The sequence below is a fragment of the Euprymna scolopes genome, chromosome 44 (genome assembly GCF_053919585.1).
Source record: "Euprymna scolopes isolate OS-2025 chromosome 44, ASM5391958v1, whole genome shotgun sequence".
Classification (NCBI taxonomy): Eukaryota; Metazoa; Mollusca; class Cephalopoda; order Sepiida; family Sepiolidae; genus Euprymna; species Euprymna scolopes.
In genome coordinates this window covers 28271867-28291599 of record NC_136525.1, presented here as the reverse complement: position 1 = coordinate 28291599, position 19733 = coordinate 28271867, and the positions used below count along the sequence as shown (strand labels likewise).

At 34.0% G+C, this 19733-nt stretch overlaps 1 protein-coding gene across 1 annotated transcript in view; it reads right to left on the bottom strand.

Moving 5' to 3' along the window:
• Nucleotides 1-19733, bottom strand: part of LOC145268751 (high affinity copper uptake protein 1-like) — a 163829-nt gene that overhangs the window by 47751 nt on the left and 96345 nt on the right. The window contains exons 2-3 of the mRNA XM_080124346.1: nucleotides 11999-12126; nucleotides 4255-4321 (exon numbers count right to left, since the gene is read on the bottom strand). Coding sequence (XP_079980472.1) covers nucleotides 4255-4321; nucleotides 11999-12118 — 187 coding nt within the window. The 5' untranslated portion in view covers nucleotides 12119-12126. The remainder of the gene's footprint in view (nucleotides 1-4254; nucleotides 4322-11998; nucleotides 12127-19733) is intronic.

Sequence of the window (19733 nt, the reverse complement as noted above, 5' to 3'; positions counted from 1 at the left end):
AAGTCTCCTGTGCGTCATGAGTAAGTTGCTGGAATCTGTGTTAAATACAGAAGTAATCAACCATCTCAACAAAAATAACCTTCTTAGTGACACTCAATATGGTTTCCGTTCTGCTAGATCTACAGCAGATGTGCTTACAGTTATATCTCATAGAATTAGCAAATCTCTCGACGGAGGCAACCTTTCTAGGGCAATTGCTCTTGACATATCTAAGGCCTTTGATAGGGTATGGCATAAAGGTTTACTTCATAAGATCTCTAGCTATAGTATAGCTGGAAATGTCTTCTCAATTATTAAATCATTTCTTTCTGATAGGTTCATAATAGTAATTGAGGGGCAAAAATCAGAAGCTCACAGTATTAATGCCGGTGTCCCTCAGGGGTCCATCCTGGGCCCAACTCTTTTCCTGATCTACATTAATGATCTTCCAAATCACATCCTTACATCATTTGTAGACATTTATGCTGACGACACTACCATTTATGGTAGCACATCTAAGATAGTAAACGACCAAGTTCTCTCCAATTCTCTCTCCTCTGATCTTGAGCACGTAGTACAATGGGGTACGGAGTGGCTGGTTACTTTTAATGCATCTAAAACCAAGCTTCTCTCTTTACATCATCAATATTCTGATCCACATCTGGCATCAATTGAAATGAATGGCTCTCGTCTTCAGGAGGCCTCAAGTTTTGACAAACTTCTTGGCTTGACCATTACTCCTGATCTTAAATGGAACACGTACATCAAATCTGTTGCCAAGGCCGCTGGAAAAATGGTGGGATCTTTCTATCGATCCGGTAGATATCTCACTGCTGATGCTATTCTCTATCTATATAAGAGCCAGGTACGTCCAAGGATGGAATACTGTTGCCACATCTGGGTAGGAGCTGCTAGAAAGAACTTGTCCTGCCTTGATAGAGTTCAAAATAGATTTCGTAGCCTCGTAGGAGATGTCCTTTTCTCTTCCTTGCAACCTCTATCTCACAGAAGAGATGTTGCGAGTTTGTCTCTGATGTATCGTTATTTTCATGGAAAGTGCTCGACTGAGCTTCAATCTATGGTCCCCCCTCGCCAAACTTTCACAAGAAACACCTGTCTAGCTGTAAACACTATCAATAATTCCCCCCACCTAAACGTAGATTCCATGAACAAAGCTTCTTTCTTAGAACTGCACGCCTGTGGAATTGTCTTCCGTTTTCCTGCTTTCCGGCTGACTACAATATGGTTGTCTTCAAGTCTAACGTAAATAAGTTCTTGATTAGCCGTTCCATATAAGTTATCAAATTTACCAAATTTTCATTACTAATGACTACTATATTGTCCAATTTCTACTGTACACTCTTTAACCCTTATCCTTGAGTGGCCTCTTGGCCTTGATAATGTAGTGATGCCTATGTAAAAAAAACAAAAAAAACATCATCATAAAAATGTAAACAAAATCATCATCATAAAAATGTAAACAAAATCATTATTATAAAAATGCTAATAAAACCGTTATTATAAACAGGTAAATAAAACCATTATCATAAAGATGTTAATAAAACCATTATCATAAACATGTAAATAAAACCATTATCATAAACATGTTAATAAAACCATTATCATAAACATGTTAATAAAACCATTATCATAAACATGTTAATAAAACCATTATCATAAACATATTAACAAAACAAGTAGCATAATTCAAAAACCGCATGTTTAAATCTGAAAATAAAATGTGTATGCTGGTTGAGTTAACCTCCTACATATAATAATCTGACTGAAGAAATTTCCCCCTGGATCAAATTACTATACGTCTGCAATAACAGATGCCACACACAAATGTTTTTTGTCTAAACTTTTACCCACCATCTTATGTAACTTTTGAACTCCGTTACAGACACATTTATTCAATAAAGTCCTATCTTACTTCCTACAAGCGACATCACACATTGCTATGAATCATTTAATCATTTTAAAGTTACACATGCCTTTTTCCATTATTTGCAACACCGTTATTCGTTTACTTATATACTTTTTCTTTTATCTGGAAGGGAGGGGATAAGGTGGGGTTCATTATTTATAAATTTTTTTCTTAGCATTTAATACAAAATATGTGGGATATTGCAAGGCTTTCAAAGTATCCACGAGATATTTGAATTCTTCGCCCAGACACTCCGGACTGCAAACTCTGAATGCACGTAGGAAGAAACCAACCATCATACCTGTTTTTATTCTGCTACCATGGTGTGAGTAGAAATGCATGCAACCATTTCTGTATGCGGTGAACCCTGAAGGATAGTTTACCACTGGACCTCACAACAAGCACATCTAGGAAAGGCAATAACTAACCTTTCTTTGCCCCATAGGTGAACCTTATGAAGGTCTCGACTGAATCTAATTCGTCTTCAACACTATCCAGGTACATGTTTTCAGGAAGAAAAATTAAAATGTCATCAATGCATCTAAAATATTCTGTGTTTGGAGGCAATCCAAACCTGAAAGGACCAGATTCCAGGAATTCTGTGTACAGCTCTGCCATGTATATGTCCTTTATCCTGTTGAGTAAATCTCTGGAGTTTTTCATGTGGAAGACGCTGACAGTGCCCACCAGTGGAGTTAGGATGTTGGATATCATTAACATATGTACTCTTTAGAGTATGCCACAACAAAAAAATATTTACTCTATTCTTTTTTACATTTAACTGCAGCCACTTTAGATCCTGTAACATTTTGTAACTATTTAAGAAAAGTGGCTTGACCAATAAAGAGTTCAAGATTTTCTCCAAGCAACAATGTTATATATATATATATATATATATATATATATATATATATAATATGTGTGTGTACAGAATATTAAGAAACAATTAAATAATATAAATAAACTAGATAAATATATATGTGTGTGTGTGTGTACAGAATATTAAGAAACAATTAAATAATACAGATAAACTAGATAAATATATATATATATATATATATATATATATTATAAAATAAATATAAATAAAATAGAGAATGCCAAGTTAGAAGACCCTGAAGTGCAAACTTGACACTGCAATAAATGGCCACTTGTGAGCTTGTGAATACCCGGATGTTTGACATTGTCTGTGTCTATATATCAAAGGAGGAGATATGTTATGAAATTCTCACCTCCAGGCATTGAATGGTACATCCCATGTAGTCAGTTTTGCACTGACCATTAAAATTATAAATAACAATGTTATATTGAGTGGAGAAGATGCCATCCTTTAAAAATGAGGAAAAATCATTTCTAGTGCTGAACACTGTTCAAACTTTAGTCAGAAAAAAACAATGTAAAATGGCTGCTTCACATTAATTTTGGGAGGTCCAAAATAATTTTCAGCTTTAAAAACAACAATTTTGTGTTTTATACATCATTTAATGGTTTGCAAAGGAGAATCATTGGACAAGAGAATTTGAGAAAATGGACCACAAAGAAAATTAGACTAGTACTGAAGTGCAGTCACACTCTTCTTTAAATGTGTAGAAGACAATGCTGAATTTATGCTATCAATTTTCTAAATACTTGTAGATAGAAAAGTATCAAAAGACATCAAAAGGCGGTTTGAATGTTCATGGTTAATAAAAACAAATGAAACAATACGAAAAAAGGCTCTTAAATTGGATTTGATTTTATTCATAAAAATAGCACATTTATTCTTTTAGCAGTTAGCATAACCTTTTTCTTGAAAAGCAAACCGTTTTCTGCTGCTGGTCAGTGATTTTGAGTAACAGTCAAGTTGAATAACTATTCTGTCTTTCATTAGTTTTATCTTCAGTTAGTCCTTTTAGAGAATAAATAGAAAGATCACACAAAAGAACAAGCAGTTTTTTCTGTAATGATTTCAGCAACTTGGTTGATGTATGTATGACACAAGGTTGAGAATGTAATATCTTGACATATACCCAATAAAGACTTAAAATATAATCTGGATCTAAATCACATGGCCCTGACAGAGAGACAAAAAGAGAGAGGGGGAGAGAGAGAGAGAGTCTGCAGGAAAGCATGCAAGACAGTTGGATGTATAATGACATAAGCTGATAAGATATAACTAATTAATGATTTCGACCAGCAGTCAAGGTATGAATAACAATTTGTGAACTTTAATGTTTCTATAATGATTTCAACAACTTGACAATGTATGACATGGTTGAGAACTCAGCACTCATTACTATGGGATTCTTTTCAACATTTAAAAATATTTTTTCAAACAATAAGATGTTAAGTATTTTAGATATACTTACCACCTACAGATTTTGTATACAAGTCTTGAAATAATATGTATTCATTGTATCCGGTGTGAAAGAACATCTAAAAAAGATGAAAACAATTAGCAATTAATTAAAATCAAGAAATGAGAGAAAAAAAAAATGATAAAATTTTAATACTTTTCATTTTTCAGCCAATAACAATTTTTTTGTAAACTTAACCATTTCGGGGGTGGGTTGTCACTGAAACTTCTTCCACAAGAAATAAAACACATTAAGATTTAAAACTAATGTTGTATTTATTGCTAATACTTATCTATTCTACTAATGAATATATAAAATGAGAATGTGTGTGTGAGGACATTTCTCAACCTATATACTCAACAAATTTTTTATCTACAGACTTTCATTCAGAAAAAAGGGCTGCTAAGGGGTCAAAATTGAACCGTTTCACAAATCCTTACGTGTGAATCATTTAAATGACAAATCCTTACAAGAAGTGAATTGTTTAGGAAAAACAGAAAACTCATATGCATGTCTTAGTGTCTATTTTTTTTTACTCCATATTTTATAAAGGAATTCAAGGTTACGTTTAATACATATAGTATTTTTGTTTATAATAAATAAGAAATCTGTATCAATTAAAATATAATTTTTTTTTTTAATTCAATTTTCACCCCAAACAAAGCGCAGTGCCACTTTGAAGTTGTGGGCTACTATCGGGGACATTAGTTGCAGGCACACTATGAAGATATTTGTTCTTGAACTTCTGCATGTCAATACAGTTGGAAAAACAGAATCCTGGAAGAGAGTTCCAAAGTCTAGCAGTTCTGGGGAAGAAACTATTGGAGTAAAGGCTTTCCCTTCACCAAGGATCACTTACACCTAGGGATCTCTGTGTAGGGGTGGGATTTAGCTGCTTGTCAGGTTTGTCGGAGGTAATTACGTCGAGGGGGTACAAGTGCTTGTAGTTTGTCAGAGCATTCACCATTAAAATACTTGTAGAACAGGCAGAGGGATGCAACATTTCATCGATGAGACAGAGGCTGAAGCTTAAATGACAGCTCAGAACCTATCAGGTTGGTGACTCTTGGATCCTATCCAGAAGAGAGAAAGAGACTAGTAGCAGATACATCAGCCCAAATGTGACAACAATATGCCATACATGGGCGAATGGTGGCCTTCTAGAGGTACAGGATACTAGCACGGTAGAGAGAGCCCACCTTTTTTACAGCGGCCTGAGTAATGCTCTCAATGTATCTGTTCCAACTCATGCATATTTTATGATTGGGCTACACCGGGTGACCTGCTAGTATATATAACAGTTACCAATGAGTTCTCATATGGAAGTATAAGCGAAGCAGAGGTAGACACCTGTATAGATATATCATTTAGAACAGGATTGAAGATACGCATATCCCAACAGTAATTTTCTTTTTACTACAATTATATCAAACTCAAGGCAACTATGATCTTACAGAGAAGCTACCAAAATTTGAATTTGTTGAAGAACCACCTATTGTATGCTACTCAGCACGTTGATATATGCTGCCAACTAGTGGTCCTCTCATTTCTAATGGTCTGTGTAAAATATTTGATGGTCTGCAGAAAATTTGGACACTTTTTTCAATTTTTCAGATTAAAAAATAAACAACAAAACATGCTATGAAATTGGTTCTTTGTCTTGTTACATTAAGGAGAATACAAAATGGACTTCGCTTTACTTTTGGAACCTTTTTAATTCTTGCTTCCCTTATTTTGTCTATTAGTCCTCACATTCAATGAGCAACGTTTCTGACAAAGGAGGAAGAATTACCGTTTTCTAAAATGGAATCTATTCATTTCCAACTTATCATTGGCTGTTTTTTTATTTTTACTTTGAATTAGTATTTTTTAGCTCTTTACATAAAGTGGCTTCATGTGTTGTCTAGAGCGATTTTCATAAATAAAATCTCAAAATTAACACGAATACATATACGCAGAAATGTGTTGTCATTTATTATGAAACATTTGTCTTCAGAAAAGGAAATTACATTCAGCATAATGAATTATCTCTTCAAGAATTCCGGTGCTACCACCAATTCCCTGCTTTCTAAGCACTAAAAGATTTCCACCACCATATGTCTGCTCACCTTTTGAGTTAGAATTGTCCCAAACCAAAAATCAATAACGCCATCTGTCTTTTACAAGATGAACATCAATTGGTTGTCGCTGCCGTGATTAAAAACATGGTTAAAATTTTTTAAGTCTGTATGCAATCTCTCTTAATAAGAAAAATAATAAGGATAATATAATTATATATATATATCTACACACACTTCTCTCTGATAGATTCTTAAGAGTAGTAGTTGATGGGCAGAAATCAGAAGCCCACAGTATTAATGCTGGAGTCCCTCAAGGGACCATCCTGAGCCCAACTCTCTGATCTACATTAATGATCTTCCAAATCACATCCTTACATCATTCGTAGACATTTATGCTAATGATACTACCATCTATGGTAGCACATCTAAGACCGTAAACGGCAAGTTCTCTCTGATTCTCTCTTCTCTGATCTGGAGCATGTGATACAATGGGGAAAGAAGTGGTTGGTTACTTTTAATGCATCTAAAACCAAGCTTTTATCTTTACATCATCAACGCTCTGATCCCCATCTGGCATCAATTGAAATGAAGGGCTCTCGTCTTGGGGAGGCCTCATGTTTTGACAAACTTCTGGGCTTGACGTTTACTCCTGATCTGAAATGAAACATATACATTAAATCCGTTGCCAAGGCCACTGGAAAAATGGTGGGATCCTATCAATCCAGTAGATATCTCACTGCTGATGCTATTCTCTATCTATATAAGAGCCAGGTACGTCCAAGGATGGAATACTGTTGCCACATCTGGGTAGGAGCTGCTAGAAAGGACTTATCCTGCCTTGATAGAGTTCAAAATAGACTTTGTAGCCTCGTAAGAGATGTCCTTTTCTCTTCTCTGCAACCTCTTTCTCACAGAAGAGATGTTGCGAGTTTGTCTTTGCTTTATCGTTATTTTCATGGCAAGTGCTCGACTGAGCTTCAATCTATGCCCCCCCCCTCACCAAACTTTCACAAGAAACACTCGTCTAGCTGAAAACACTATCAAAACTCTTTATCTGTGCTTAAACCAAAATGTAGATTCCATGAATAAAGCTTATTTTTTAGAATTGCATGCCTGTGGAACTGTTTTCCGTTTTTCTGCTTTCCAGCTGACTACAATATGGTTGTCTACAAGTCCAACATAAACAATTTCTTGATGAGCCTTTCCACTTAAGTTAACAAATTTACTGAATTTCCATTACTAATGATTACTATATTATCCAATTGACTACTGTACACTCTTTAACCCTTATCCTCGAATGGCCTCTGGCCCTTTATAAGTGATGATGCCTATATAAAAAAATAATGTCAACATGTCAACTCTCAATATTTTGTGTGGCCATCATCATTATCCCAAACTGCCTTTACTCTCCTGGGCACGGAGTTTACCAGAGCTTCATATGTAGTCACTGGAATGCTCTTCTACTCTTCAATTACAATGTCACAGAGCTGGCAGATATTTGATACTGCGCACCTCCACCTTCTGCTTGAGGATGCCCCAAAGATGTTCGATTGGGTTCAAGTCTGGAGACATGCTTAGCCAATCCATCACCTTTACCCTCAGCCTCTCCAGTAAGGCAGTGGTTGTCTTGGATGTGTGTTTTGGGTCATTGTTATGCTGCGACCCAGTTTCTGGAGGGAGGGGATCATGCTCTGCTGCAGTATTTGACAGTACATGTTGGAGGTCATGTTTCCCTCAATGAAATGTAACTCTCCAATACCTTCAGCACCCATGCAGCACTAGACCATGACATTACCACCACCATGCTTGACTTTTCTTATATTTTTGTGTGAAAAAAAAAAAGTTTAAGTAAATGTGTCAAACGTTTGCAATTTTTCATTGAATCATTACAAAGTGAACAGTTGTTAACATTCCTCTGAAAAGACGAATGTCTGTCTACAGATGCACGTCTTGACGCTGCTTTTGAGATTTCCTCTTTTTCTCCAGCTTTCTGGTTTATTTACTTTTTTTTCACACGATGTTTAACAAATCAAAAACGTTCGTGATACATGTAACATATAACCTTTTTGATTCTCACACAAAAAAGATAAAAAAATTTTTTTTTAATTTAAAAAAGTATAATTAAACACAAGCTTTCTGCTGTTTCTAAAAATTTTTACTTAACACACACACACACACACACACACACACACTATATATATATATATATATTGCTGGAACGATTCCAATATTTTTCCTTGATTCCAATACAATTACCTATTCTGAATCTTTATAAATCTCTAGATGTTTAACAATAGAATTGTTATTTTCTTCCCATTACCATAAAAAGACACGTTAAAGATGCATATATATATATATTTTCTCAGACGTAAAAGTACTTTGGGGGGGGGGGATGGATTTTAGTTTTACTGCTAGTTTAAAATCAATAAATATTCATTTTATTATTGGTACCAGCAGTGGAAGATTTTTTATTAAACAAAGTCAAATAAAAAAATAATAATTAAAAGAACCTTTTTTGGCATTGGAAGATAGGCACAAATTTTTCCAATTCCGATACCCCAAAAAGTTCTGATTTTTTCGGATTCACGATTAATTGTACCAACACTTATATATATGTACATGTGTACTGCCAATATTTTAGACAGGTAAAAGATAAGTAAAATTAAAATCTGCAATTGAAACAGAAAACAAAATAACAGACGAGATATCAAGAAATTATTCTGAAAATAATTTTCTTCTTCATACATTGAGATAGAAATCGGCATAAGAAATAATAAAAATCCAGTTTTAAATGTTCAACCTGAAAAGCAAATACTTCATTTTCACTGCACGTGTTTAGTTTCGTGACACTTTAGAAAATGACAACTCATCACAATTTGACCGAAAAGTTTAAGGAAAGAGACGACAAGTGCAAATGCATATATACATATAATTCAGGGAAAAAGAAATATTCATGCAAATTCAAAATAACTTAATATTTCAGAGTATTAAGTGAACAAAAAATGTATACATTCACTTGCATACTTCTAATTGATGATGATGATGATGATGATGATGAAGCTCCTTAACCCTCCAGGATCGTGGAGAGTTGCATTATTCAATGCAGCATGTCTTGCGCAAGAATAGCCTGACGCGGCTCATTCCTTTCTAGGCTTACCAAATAGTCACCCATTTAAGTATTGATCAGGTTCAATGATGCTTAACTTTAGTGATATAACAAGAACTGGTGTGTTAACATGATCATGTTGTATGTATAGTTCTAATAAATGCAAATAGATTTAAATTGTATTTAATCAGACAAAAGTTGATACAATTTATATTACAATTCATTTTAATGAATAGTAAAAATACTTGCACAAAAAAAATGTTCATTTAATTCTTTCTTGAATTATCTTTATTTGATGGCAACCAATATCTTCCTATCATCTTTAATGATTTGTAAACATTAGTTGGTATTGTATTCCATTCTGCCTGACATATTGTCTTCGATTTTTAATATATGCAAGTGTTCTTTTTCAGACTTGAATCCTGCATGAATTGCACACAAATGAACATATTCCTAACTTTATATACTCTATTACTACTGGTGCAAGACCATTCTGTTTAGACATTTAATTCTATCCATCCTGGGAGGAGGGAGTATTCTGATTAGCATATGATGCATTTTATTATATATCAGGAGATTATTATTATTAGCAGTATTATTGATAAACCTTTAAAACACAAAAATGATGTTGCATAGAAAATATTACACTATTAATACAATACTCATAGATCTCAAATTCTTTTAGATATTTCATTTTATAAAATGCATTTTTTTTATTATTACTGGATTAATTTAATTTGATGTTTTATGCCATTATCGTTCTTAATCTGATATTTTCACACTGAATTAATTTTTTGGAATATGAATCAAAGATTTATTAAAATCAAAGATGCAACTAAAATATTTTAAAAGCTTATTTAAACTTTGTACTCTTGCACACAAGGCAGATATTATGGAGCTAGTTTATCCTTCCTTGTATTAATGACACAATCAGCATTGCCCCTCTTTTTACTGGCTTGCTTGCCACCTTGGCACTTTCACTCTTGCTTTCTTTATAACTCAGCATCACAAGTCAATCAGTTTTGAGTGTGAAACTGGAGGAATATAATTAAACTAGAATTTTTATCCTGTTAAAAACACTTAGAATAAGTTGTTTTATGTCAAATTGATGGTTGAATATGGTTAAATTTGTGCCAATTTTTTCATTAAATATTAGTCCCTATTACCTTAACTGCATCAAACAGTTTACTGCCCCTTATTATAATAAAGGTCCATACAAAATTTCAGCGAGATTGGCCCAGTCGTTTCCAAGAAAAAGTGGAACAGACAGACAGGCTAAGAGAAATTTAACATATCCTCTTCAATTTCAGCTTGTTTACAGTATTTTGAAAAATTAGAATGTAAACAAAATTTAATCTTTTCTCTTTATAAATATACCATTATTTTCTTTGACATCATAAATTTTTTTTCCAGCTTACTATTTTTAGTGATTTATTTTTTCATGGTGTTTTATAGTGTTAATGCACAAAATATTATGTTTTTTAAAAAACAAATCTTGTCTTAAAAATATTGTGATAAGTTGTCTTTCATGAAAAGAAAAAAAAAATGATCTATAATATTATTTATCATTTCTATTATCTATAATATTTTTTTCTTAATTTCTATTATCTATAATATTTTTTTCTTAATTTCTATTATCTATAATATTTTTTTCTTAATTTCTATTATCTATAATATTTTTTTCTTAATTTCTATTATCTATAATATTTTTTTCTTAATTTCTATTATCTATAATATTTTTTTCTTAATTTCTATTATCTAGTTTGATCTATATATTTTTTATTGCTTTCCATTATCTAGTTTGATCTATAATGTGTTATGAATCATTAAAATTTAATATGTTAGCTGTTCAACTGAATCTTATATTAGCATGCCAAGTTGCACTTTCACATTTTTTTTTTTTTTTTTACACACGTTTTCAAGGCGTAATTGAATTTTGTCAAATATTTAAGCGAGTTTGATCCATTATAATTCACAAAATAGCATAGAATTTGTAAGAATTTTTCATTTCTTCAAAATCTCCATTTTTTTAGTTTATGCACTAAAAATTGGTTACTGGCACACAAGACAGCAATTTTTCCAATTTCCAACAAATTTTGGTCATAAATTGCTATCAAAATAAATTTTAAATCATTGTGTTTTGCATGTTGTCTACATTAAAAGTTTTTAGATAAACTGAAAATAAATTTTGGTTTAGGATCCATCCCATGCATTCATAGCTCTGAGCCCCTCGGAGCCAACTTTTTGTAGATGCTTTTGTAACGAGGAGTTCTGTTTTAAGGGTGAGGAGGCTGGTCTCATGCCTAACCATCCCAGAAGGTACATACAGCACCTAGCCTTCCCAAATGCTCACCCATCTGGTACTGGCCAGGCTCAATGTTGCTTAACTTCGGTGATCTGGCAAGAACCAGTGTGCCAATGTGATTGTGCCATACTTGGTTTAGAATACAGAGTATAAATTTACAAGTTAAAATGTATATTTCCAAGGGAGATAATTTCATGCCCAGGATTAAACAATGTATTAATATTAAGTAATGAATTTTAGATATTTTAATAGTAGTTCTTTCTAAAAAGAAAAATTTTCACTTACTTTCATCATAGTACCGTTGTCCATGTCCATTGACATGCCCCCCATGTTCATAGAAGGGGCAGGATTAGAGGAATCCTGTGGTGGAGAAGGCATGTTGTGAGCATGGTGATCATGAGTCATTTTGACAACTGGAAAAACATACAAAATAAAATATACATTATAAAAAAATATAAAAAATAAATATAAACTAAAATATACATTGAAAAAAATACAAAATAAAATACCCATATTTTCAAGGGTAATAATTTTATTTAAAACTAGTTAACCCTAACCGTCATTGCCCGAGATTAAACCATATTTTAATAATAAATAACTAAACTTTTTAGCTTATTAAAAATGGGCAAAAATAATAGCCCATTATGAATGTTTTATGCCAAATTGGTAGTTAAACTTTATTTTTTTGCATTAAATAGTAATCGTATTAATCACTAACCGTGTATCAAGCTGATACCATAATGTTTAATTCACTGACTCTTATCATAAAGGCCTATAAAACATTTCAGCTAGATCGGCTCAGTAGTTTCAAGATGAAACATAATATAGATGAATTTTTAAAAAAAAAAAAAAGGGGGGGAAAGCAGAAAAGGCTGATCAGGAGAGCTGAATTGAAATTTCCAAAAGATTCTGAACTGCTAACATTTTTTTTTGTTTATTTTTACTCATTTTCTACCTCAAAAAAAGCATACTGTCACTTAAAAGACAAGAGGCTATTATTTGGGATCATGTCTAACAGGGGATTGTGGAGAGTTGAGCATTACATTATATTTTAAACTTTCATAGTTTGGTACAGTCAGGGAAGCAGAAAACAGGGAGGGAACAAGTGAAGCATGCATGGTCCTCCCCACGTCAGTGCACAGTGAACGAGGCATAAAAAAAAAAAAAGATGACTAAGTTCAACATTGCCCCACCCACCCCCCACACACACCCGTTTAGCCCCAAAAGTCCCCAGGGAACATCAAATCCTGGTCAAAATGAACAAACCGTGCAGTTTAACATACTTAACATATGTAAATTTGAGTTCTGCGACATACAAATAAAGAAATGACTAAGTCCATCCTTCTCCATTTAGCCCCCAAAAGTCCCCAAGGTTTTAACATATTTAAATTTGAGTTTAGCACCATGCAAAACTGCTAAATAGACATACACAGAAAATTTTGGACAAATATGGTAACAAACAAAATTATATAGAAATCAGTTAGTTACAACTTTTTAGAAAGTTTTATAAAAATCCAAGGCATTCATTTTTTTTTAATAAACACAAAAGTGTCAATTTTAGCAATTTTAACCTGAAAAAAGAGGGGCAACTAGAGTTTTCCCAGAAAATTCGTTCGGTTACTTTTTTTACTCATATCATGTTTAATGTTTGTGCAAAATTTCAAAAAATTCCAAAGTGTAGTTATTGAGAAAAGTGTGGACAGACGAACGGATAAGAGTGAATTTACAAGTTCACCCTCCTTTTGTCAGGGTACCAATTATAAAGTCGAGCAATCGAAGAGAAAAAATACTAGAGTAAAAGGCTGTCATCCAGAAATCTCAACAATGAAAGGGTGGGATTTTGCTGCTTGTTGGAAGTGTGTATGCTGAGAGGGTACAAGTGTGAGGAGTTCATCAGAGCACATTCTATTGAAGTAAAAAAGGCACAGAGATGCAGCAGAAGTTGGAGCTTGTTCGACAGTGCAGGACCTATTAGATTGGAAACTTTTTAGACTGTCTAAGAATGATATGATGCGAATCATGCAACAGCAGTTTAGTTAGGTGATAAATTCACATGTTGAATTTTACATGTTACAGCCAGTGTTTCTATTATTTTGTTGCTTTTTATTGAAACATGTCAAAATAATTCCAAGCTGAACATGATTTTATTTGAATAGAAATATATTTTTGTTGTTAAGAACATGGGTCAAGTTTCCACAAAGTAAACTGCAGAATTAAAATAAAATATTGAGTTTGTAGATCATATGCTTTTCATGATAATATGAGGAACGGTCTGTTCTATATTGTAAAGATAAAAAGAAATACTTAATTTTGGCTTCATTTCTGGGAAAAGAATTCATAAATGGAAACTCATTAAACTATAATAAACGTAATACATAAGTAATGAAGATTGTGTATGAAATGCAATTAAAAAACAAAAAATATTTTAAAAATTACAAAGCAATTTATAATCATAATTGGAACGGTGCGAGTGAACGCATTTTAAATATAAAACTAATGATGCATGTTGAAAAAAAATAAGCAGCATAAATTCTGCAACATTAAAATAAAATAATAGAAGGAAGAAAGGATAAGAAAAGGGAGAGATGGGGAAAGGGGGCAGAAAAGAAAGGGTGAAAAAAAGAGAGCAAGGGTGAAAAAAAGAGAGCAAGGGTGAAAAAAAGAGAGCAAGGGTGAAAAAAGAGAGCAAGGGTGAAAAAAAAAGAAGGGTGAAAAAAAAGAAGAGCGAAAAAAAAGAAGGGTGAAAAAAAAGAAGGGTGAAAAAAAAGAGCAAGGGTGAAAAAAAGAGCAAGGGTGAAAAAAAGAGCAAGGGTGAAAAAAAGAGCAAGGGTGAAAAAAAGAGCAAGGGTGAAAAAAAAGAGCAAGGGTGAAAAAAAGAGAGCAAGGGTGAAAAAAAGAGAGCAAGGGTGAAAAAAAGAGAGCAAGGGTGAAAAAAAGAGAGCAAGGGTGAAAAAAGAGAGCAAGGGTGAAAAAAAGAGAGCAAGGGTAAAAAAAAGAGAGCAAGGGTAAAAAAAAGAGCAAGGGTAAAAAAAAGAGCAAGGGTAAAAAAAAGAGCAAGGGTAAAAAAAAGAGCAAGGGTGAAAAAAAGAGAGCAAGGGTGAAAAAAAGAGAGCAAGGGTGAAAAAAGAGCAAGGGTGAAAAAAAGAGCAAGGGTGAAAAAGAGAGCAAGGGTGAAAAAGAGAGCAAGGGTGAAAAAGAGAGCGAGGGTAAAAAAAAGAGAGCAAGGGTGAAAAAAAGAGCAAGGGTAAAAAAAAGAGCAAGGGAAAAAAAATAGCAAGGGTGAAAAAAAATAGCAAGGGTGAAAAAAAAGAGCAAGGGTGAAAAAAAAGAGCAAGGGTGAAAAAAAAGAGCAAGGGTGAAAAAAAAGAGCAAGGGTGAAAAAAAAGAGCAAGGGTGAAAAAAAAGAGCAAGGGTGAAAAAAAAGAGCAAGGGTGAAAAAAAAGAGCAAGGGTGAAAAAAAAGAGCAAGGGTGAAAAAAAAGAGCAAGGGTGAAAAAAAAGAGCAAGGGTGAAAAAAAAGAGCAAGGGTGAAAAAAAAGAGCAAGGGTGAAAAAAAGAGAGCAAGGGTGAAAAAAAAGAGCAAGGGTGAAAAAAAAGAGCAAGGGTAAAAAAAAGAGCAAGGGTGAAAAAAAGAGCAAGGGTAAAAAAAAGAGAGCAAGGGTAAAAAAAAGAGCAAGGAAAAAAAAAGAGCAAGGGAAATAAAAGAGCAAGGGTGAAAAAAAAACAAGGGTGAAAAAAGAGCAAGGGTGAAAAAAAGAGCAAGGGTAAAAAAGAGAGCAAGGGTGAAAAAAAGAGAGCAAGGGTAAAAAAAGAGCAAGGGTAAAAAAAAAAGAGCAAGGGTAAAAAAAAGAGCAAGGGTAAAAAAAAAAGAGCAAGGGTAAAAAAAAGAGAGCAAGGGTAAAAAAAAGAGAGCAAGGGTAAAAAAAAGAGAGCAAGGGTGAAAAAAAGAGCAAGGGTGAAAAAAAGAGCAAGGGTAAAAAAAAGAGCAAGGGAAAAAAAGCGCAAGGGTAAAAAAAAGAGAGCAAGGGTGAAAAAAAGAGCAAGGGTAAAAAAAAGAGCAAGTGAAAAAAAGAGAGCAAGGGTAAAAAAAAGAGAGCAAGGGTAAAAAAAAGAGCAAGGGTAAAAAAAAGAGCAAGGGAAAAAAAAGAGCAAGGGTGAAAAAAAAACAAGGGTGAAAAAAGAGCAAGGGTGAAAAAAAGAGAGCAAGGGTAAAAAAGAGAGCAAGGGTAAAAAAAAGAGAGCAAGGGTAAAAAAAAGAGCAAGGGTAAAAAAAAGAGAGCAAGGGTGAAAAAAAGAGCAAGGGTGAAAAAAAGAGCAAGGGTGAAAAAAAGAGCAAGGGTGAAAAAAAGAGAGCAAGGGTGAAAAAAAGAGCAAGGGAAAAAAAAGAGCAAGGGTAAAAAAAAGAGAGCAAGGGTGAAAAAAAGAGAGCAAGGGTGAAAAAAAGAGAGCAAGGGTGAAAAAAAGAGAGCAAGGGTGAAAAAAAGAGAGCAAGGGTAAAAAAAAGAGAGCAAGGGTGAAAAAAAGAGAGCAAGGGTGAAAAAAAGAGAGCAAGGGTGAAAAAAAGAGAGCAAGGGTGAAAAAAAGAGAGCAAGGGTGAAAAAAAGAGAGCAAGGGTGAAAAAAAGAGAGCAAGGGTGAAAAAAAGAGAGCAAGGGTGAAAAAAAGAGAGCAAGGATGAAAAAAGAGAGCAAGGGTGAAAAAAAAGAGCAAGGGTAAAAAAAAGAGAGCAAGGGTGAAAAAAAAGAGAGCAAGGGTGAAAAAAAAGAGAGCAAGGGTGAAAAAAAAAGAGCAAGGGTGAAAAAAAAAGAGCAAGGGTGAAAAAAAGAGAGCAAGGGTGAAAAAAAAAGAGCAAGGGTGAAAAAAAGAGCAAGGGTAAAAAAAAGAGCAAGGGAAAAAAAGAGAGCAAGGGTGAAAAAAAAAGAGCAAGGGTGAAAAAAAGAGAGCAAGGGTGAAAAAAAGAGCAAGGGTGAAAAAAAGAGCAAGGGTGAAAAAAAGAGAGCAAGGCTAAAAAAAAGAGCAAGAGTAAAAAAAAGAGAGCAAGGGTAAAAAAAAGAGAGCAAGGGTAAAAAAAAGAGAGCAAGGGTGAAAAAAAAAAGAGCAAGGGTGAAAAAAAAAGAGCAAGGGTGAAACAAAGAGAGCAAGGGTGAAAAAAAGAGCAAGGGTGAAAAAAAGAGCAAGGGTGAAAAAAAGAGCAAGGGTAAAAAAAAGAGCAAGGGAAAAAAAGAGAGCAAGGGTGAAAAAAAGAGAGCAAGGGTAAAAAAGAGAGCAAGGGTAAAAAAAAGAGCAAGGGTAAAAAAAAGAGAGCAAGGGTAAAAAAAAGAGCAAGGGTAAAAAATAGAGCAAGGGTGAAAAAAAGAGAGCAAGGGTGAAAAAAAGAGAGCAAGGGTGAAAAAAAGAGAGCAAGGGTGAAAAAAAGAGAGCAAGGGTGAAAAAAAGAGTGCAAGGGTGAAAAAAAGAGTGCAAGGGTGAAAAAAAGAGCAAGGGTAAAAAAAAGAGCAAGGGTAAAAAAAAGAGCAAGGGTAAAAAAAAAAGAGCAAGGGAAAAAAAAGAGCAAGGGAAAAAAAAGAGCAAGGGTAAAAAAAAGAGAGCAAGGGTAAAAAAAAGAGAGCAAGGGTAAAAAAAAGAGAGCAAGGGTAAAAAAAAGAGAGCAAGGGTGAAAAAAAGAGCAAGGGTGAAAAAAAGAGCAAGGGTGAAAAAAAGAGCAAGGGTAAAAAAAAGAGAGCAAGGGTAAAAAAAAGAGCAAGGAAAAAAAAAGAGCAAGGGAAAAAAAAGAGCAAGGGTGAAAAAAAAACAAGGGTGAAAAAAGAGCAAGGGTGAAAAAAAGAGCAAGGGTAAAAAAGAGAGCAAGGGTGAAAAAAAGAGAGCAAGGGTAAAAAAAAGAGCAAGGGTAAAAAAAAAGAGCAAGGGTAAAAAAAAGAGCAAGGGTAAAAAAAAGAGCAAGGGTAAAAAAAAAAGAGCAAGGGTAAAAAAAAAAGAGCAAGGGTAAAAAAAAGAGAGCAAGGGTAAAAAAAAGAGAGCAAGGGTGAAAAAAAGAGAGCAAGGGTGAAAAAAAAAGCAAGGGGGAAAAAAAGAGCAAGGGTAAAAAAAAGAGCAAGGGAAAAAAAGCGCAAGGGTAAAAAAAAGAGAGCAAGGGTGAAAAAAAGAGCAAGGGTGAAAAAAAGAGCAAGGGGAAAAAAAGAGCAAGGGTGAAAAAAAGAGAGCAAGGGTAAAAAAAAGAGAGCAAGGGAAAAAAAAGAGCAAGGGTGAAAAAAAAACAAGGGTGAAAAAAAAACAAGGGTGAAAAAAGAGCAAGGGTGAAAAAAAGAGAGCAAGGGTAAAAAAGAGAGCAAGGGTGAAAAAAAGAGAGCAAGGGTAAAAAAAAGAGAGCAAGGGTAAAAAAAAGAGCAAGGGTAAAAAAAAGAGAGCAAGGGTGAAAAAAAGAGCAAGGGTGAAAAAAAGAGCAAGGGTGAAAAAAAGAGCAAGGGTGAAAAAAAGAGCAAGGGTGAAAAAAAGAGAGCAAGGGTGAAAAAAAGAGCAAGGGAAAAAAAGAGCAAGGGTAAAAAAAAGAGAGCAAGGGTAAAAAAAGAGAGCAAGGGTGAAAAAAAGAGCAAGGGTGAAAAAAAGAGCAAGGGTAAAAAAAAGAGCAAGGGAAAAAAAAGCGCAAGGGTAAAAAAAATAGAGCAAGGGTAAAAAAAAGAGAGCAAGGGTGAAAAAAAGAGCAAGGGTGAAAAAAAGAGCAAGGGTGAAAAAAAGAGAGCAAGGGTGAAAAAAAGAGCAAGGGTGAAAAAAAGAGCAAGGGAAAAAAAGAGCAAGGGTAAAAAAAAGAGAGCAAGGGTAAAAAAAAGAGAGCAAGGGTGAAAAAAAGAGCAAGGGTAAAAAAAAGAGAGCAAGGGTAAAAAAAAGAGAGCAAGGGTAAAAAAAAGAGCAAGGGAAAAAAAAGAGCAAGGGTGAAAAAAAAACAAGGGTGAAAAAAGAGCAAGGGTGAAAAAAAGAGCAAGGGTAAAAAAGAGAGCAAGGGTGAAAAAAAGAGAGCAAGGGTGAAAAAAAGAGAGCAAGGATGAAAAAAGAGAGCAAGGGTGAAAAAAAAGAGCAAGGCTAAAAAAAAGAGCAAGGGTAAAAAAAAGAGAGCAAGGGTAAAAAAAAGAGAGCAAGGGTAAAAAAAAGAGAGCAAGGGTGAAAAAAAAGAGAGCAAGGGTGAAAAAAAAAGAGAGCAAGGGTGAAAAAAAAAAGAGCAAGGGTGAAAAAAAAAGAGCAAGGGTGAAAAAAAGAGAGCAAGGGTGAAAAAAAGAGAGCAAGGGTGAAAAAAAGAGAGCAAGGGTGAAAAAAAAGAGCAAAATAAATCAAACCTGAAGCACTTCGATGAACCTAAGAACATATGGTCACAAAAAACATTGTTTTCATTTGCCATCCCCATCCCGTTCGGGCAAAGGTGCGGGGAGGGGGCAAATGAAAAAAAAAATACTTAAAAAAAAAAAAAAAAAGAGCAAGGGTGAAAAAAAAGAGCAAGGGTGAAAAAAAAAGCAAGGGTGAAAAAAAAGAGCAAGGGTGAAAAAAAAGAGCAAGGGTGAAAAAAAAGAGCAAGGGTGAAAAAAAAGAGCAAGGGTGAAAAAAAAGAGCAAGGGTGAAAAAAAAGAGCAAGGGTGAAAAAAAAGAGCAAGGGTGAAAAAAAAGAGCAAGGGTGAAAAAAAGAGAGCAAGGGTGAAAAAAAAGAGCAAGGGTAAAAAAAAGAGCAAGGGTGAAAAAAAGAGCAAGGGTAAAAAAAAGAGAGCAAGGGTAAAAAAAAGAGCAAGGAAAAAAAAAAGAGCAAGGAAAAAAAAAAGAGCAAGGGAAATAAAAGAGCAAGGGTGAAAAAAAAACAAGGGTGAAAAAAGAGCAAGGGTGAAAAAAAGAGCAAGGGTGAAAAAGAGAGCAAGGGTGAAAAAAAGAGAGCAAGGGTAAAAAAAAGAGCAAGGGTAAAAAAAAAAGAGCAAGGGTAAAAAAAAAAGAGCAAGGGTAAAAAAAAGAGCAAGGGTAAAAAAAAGAGAGCAAGGGTAAAAAAAAGAG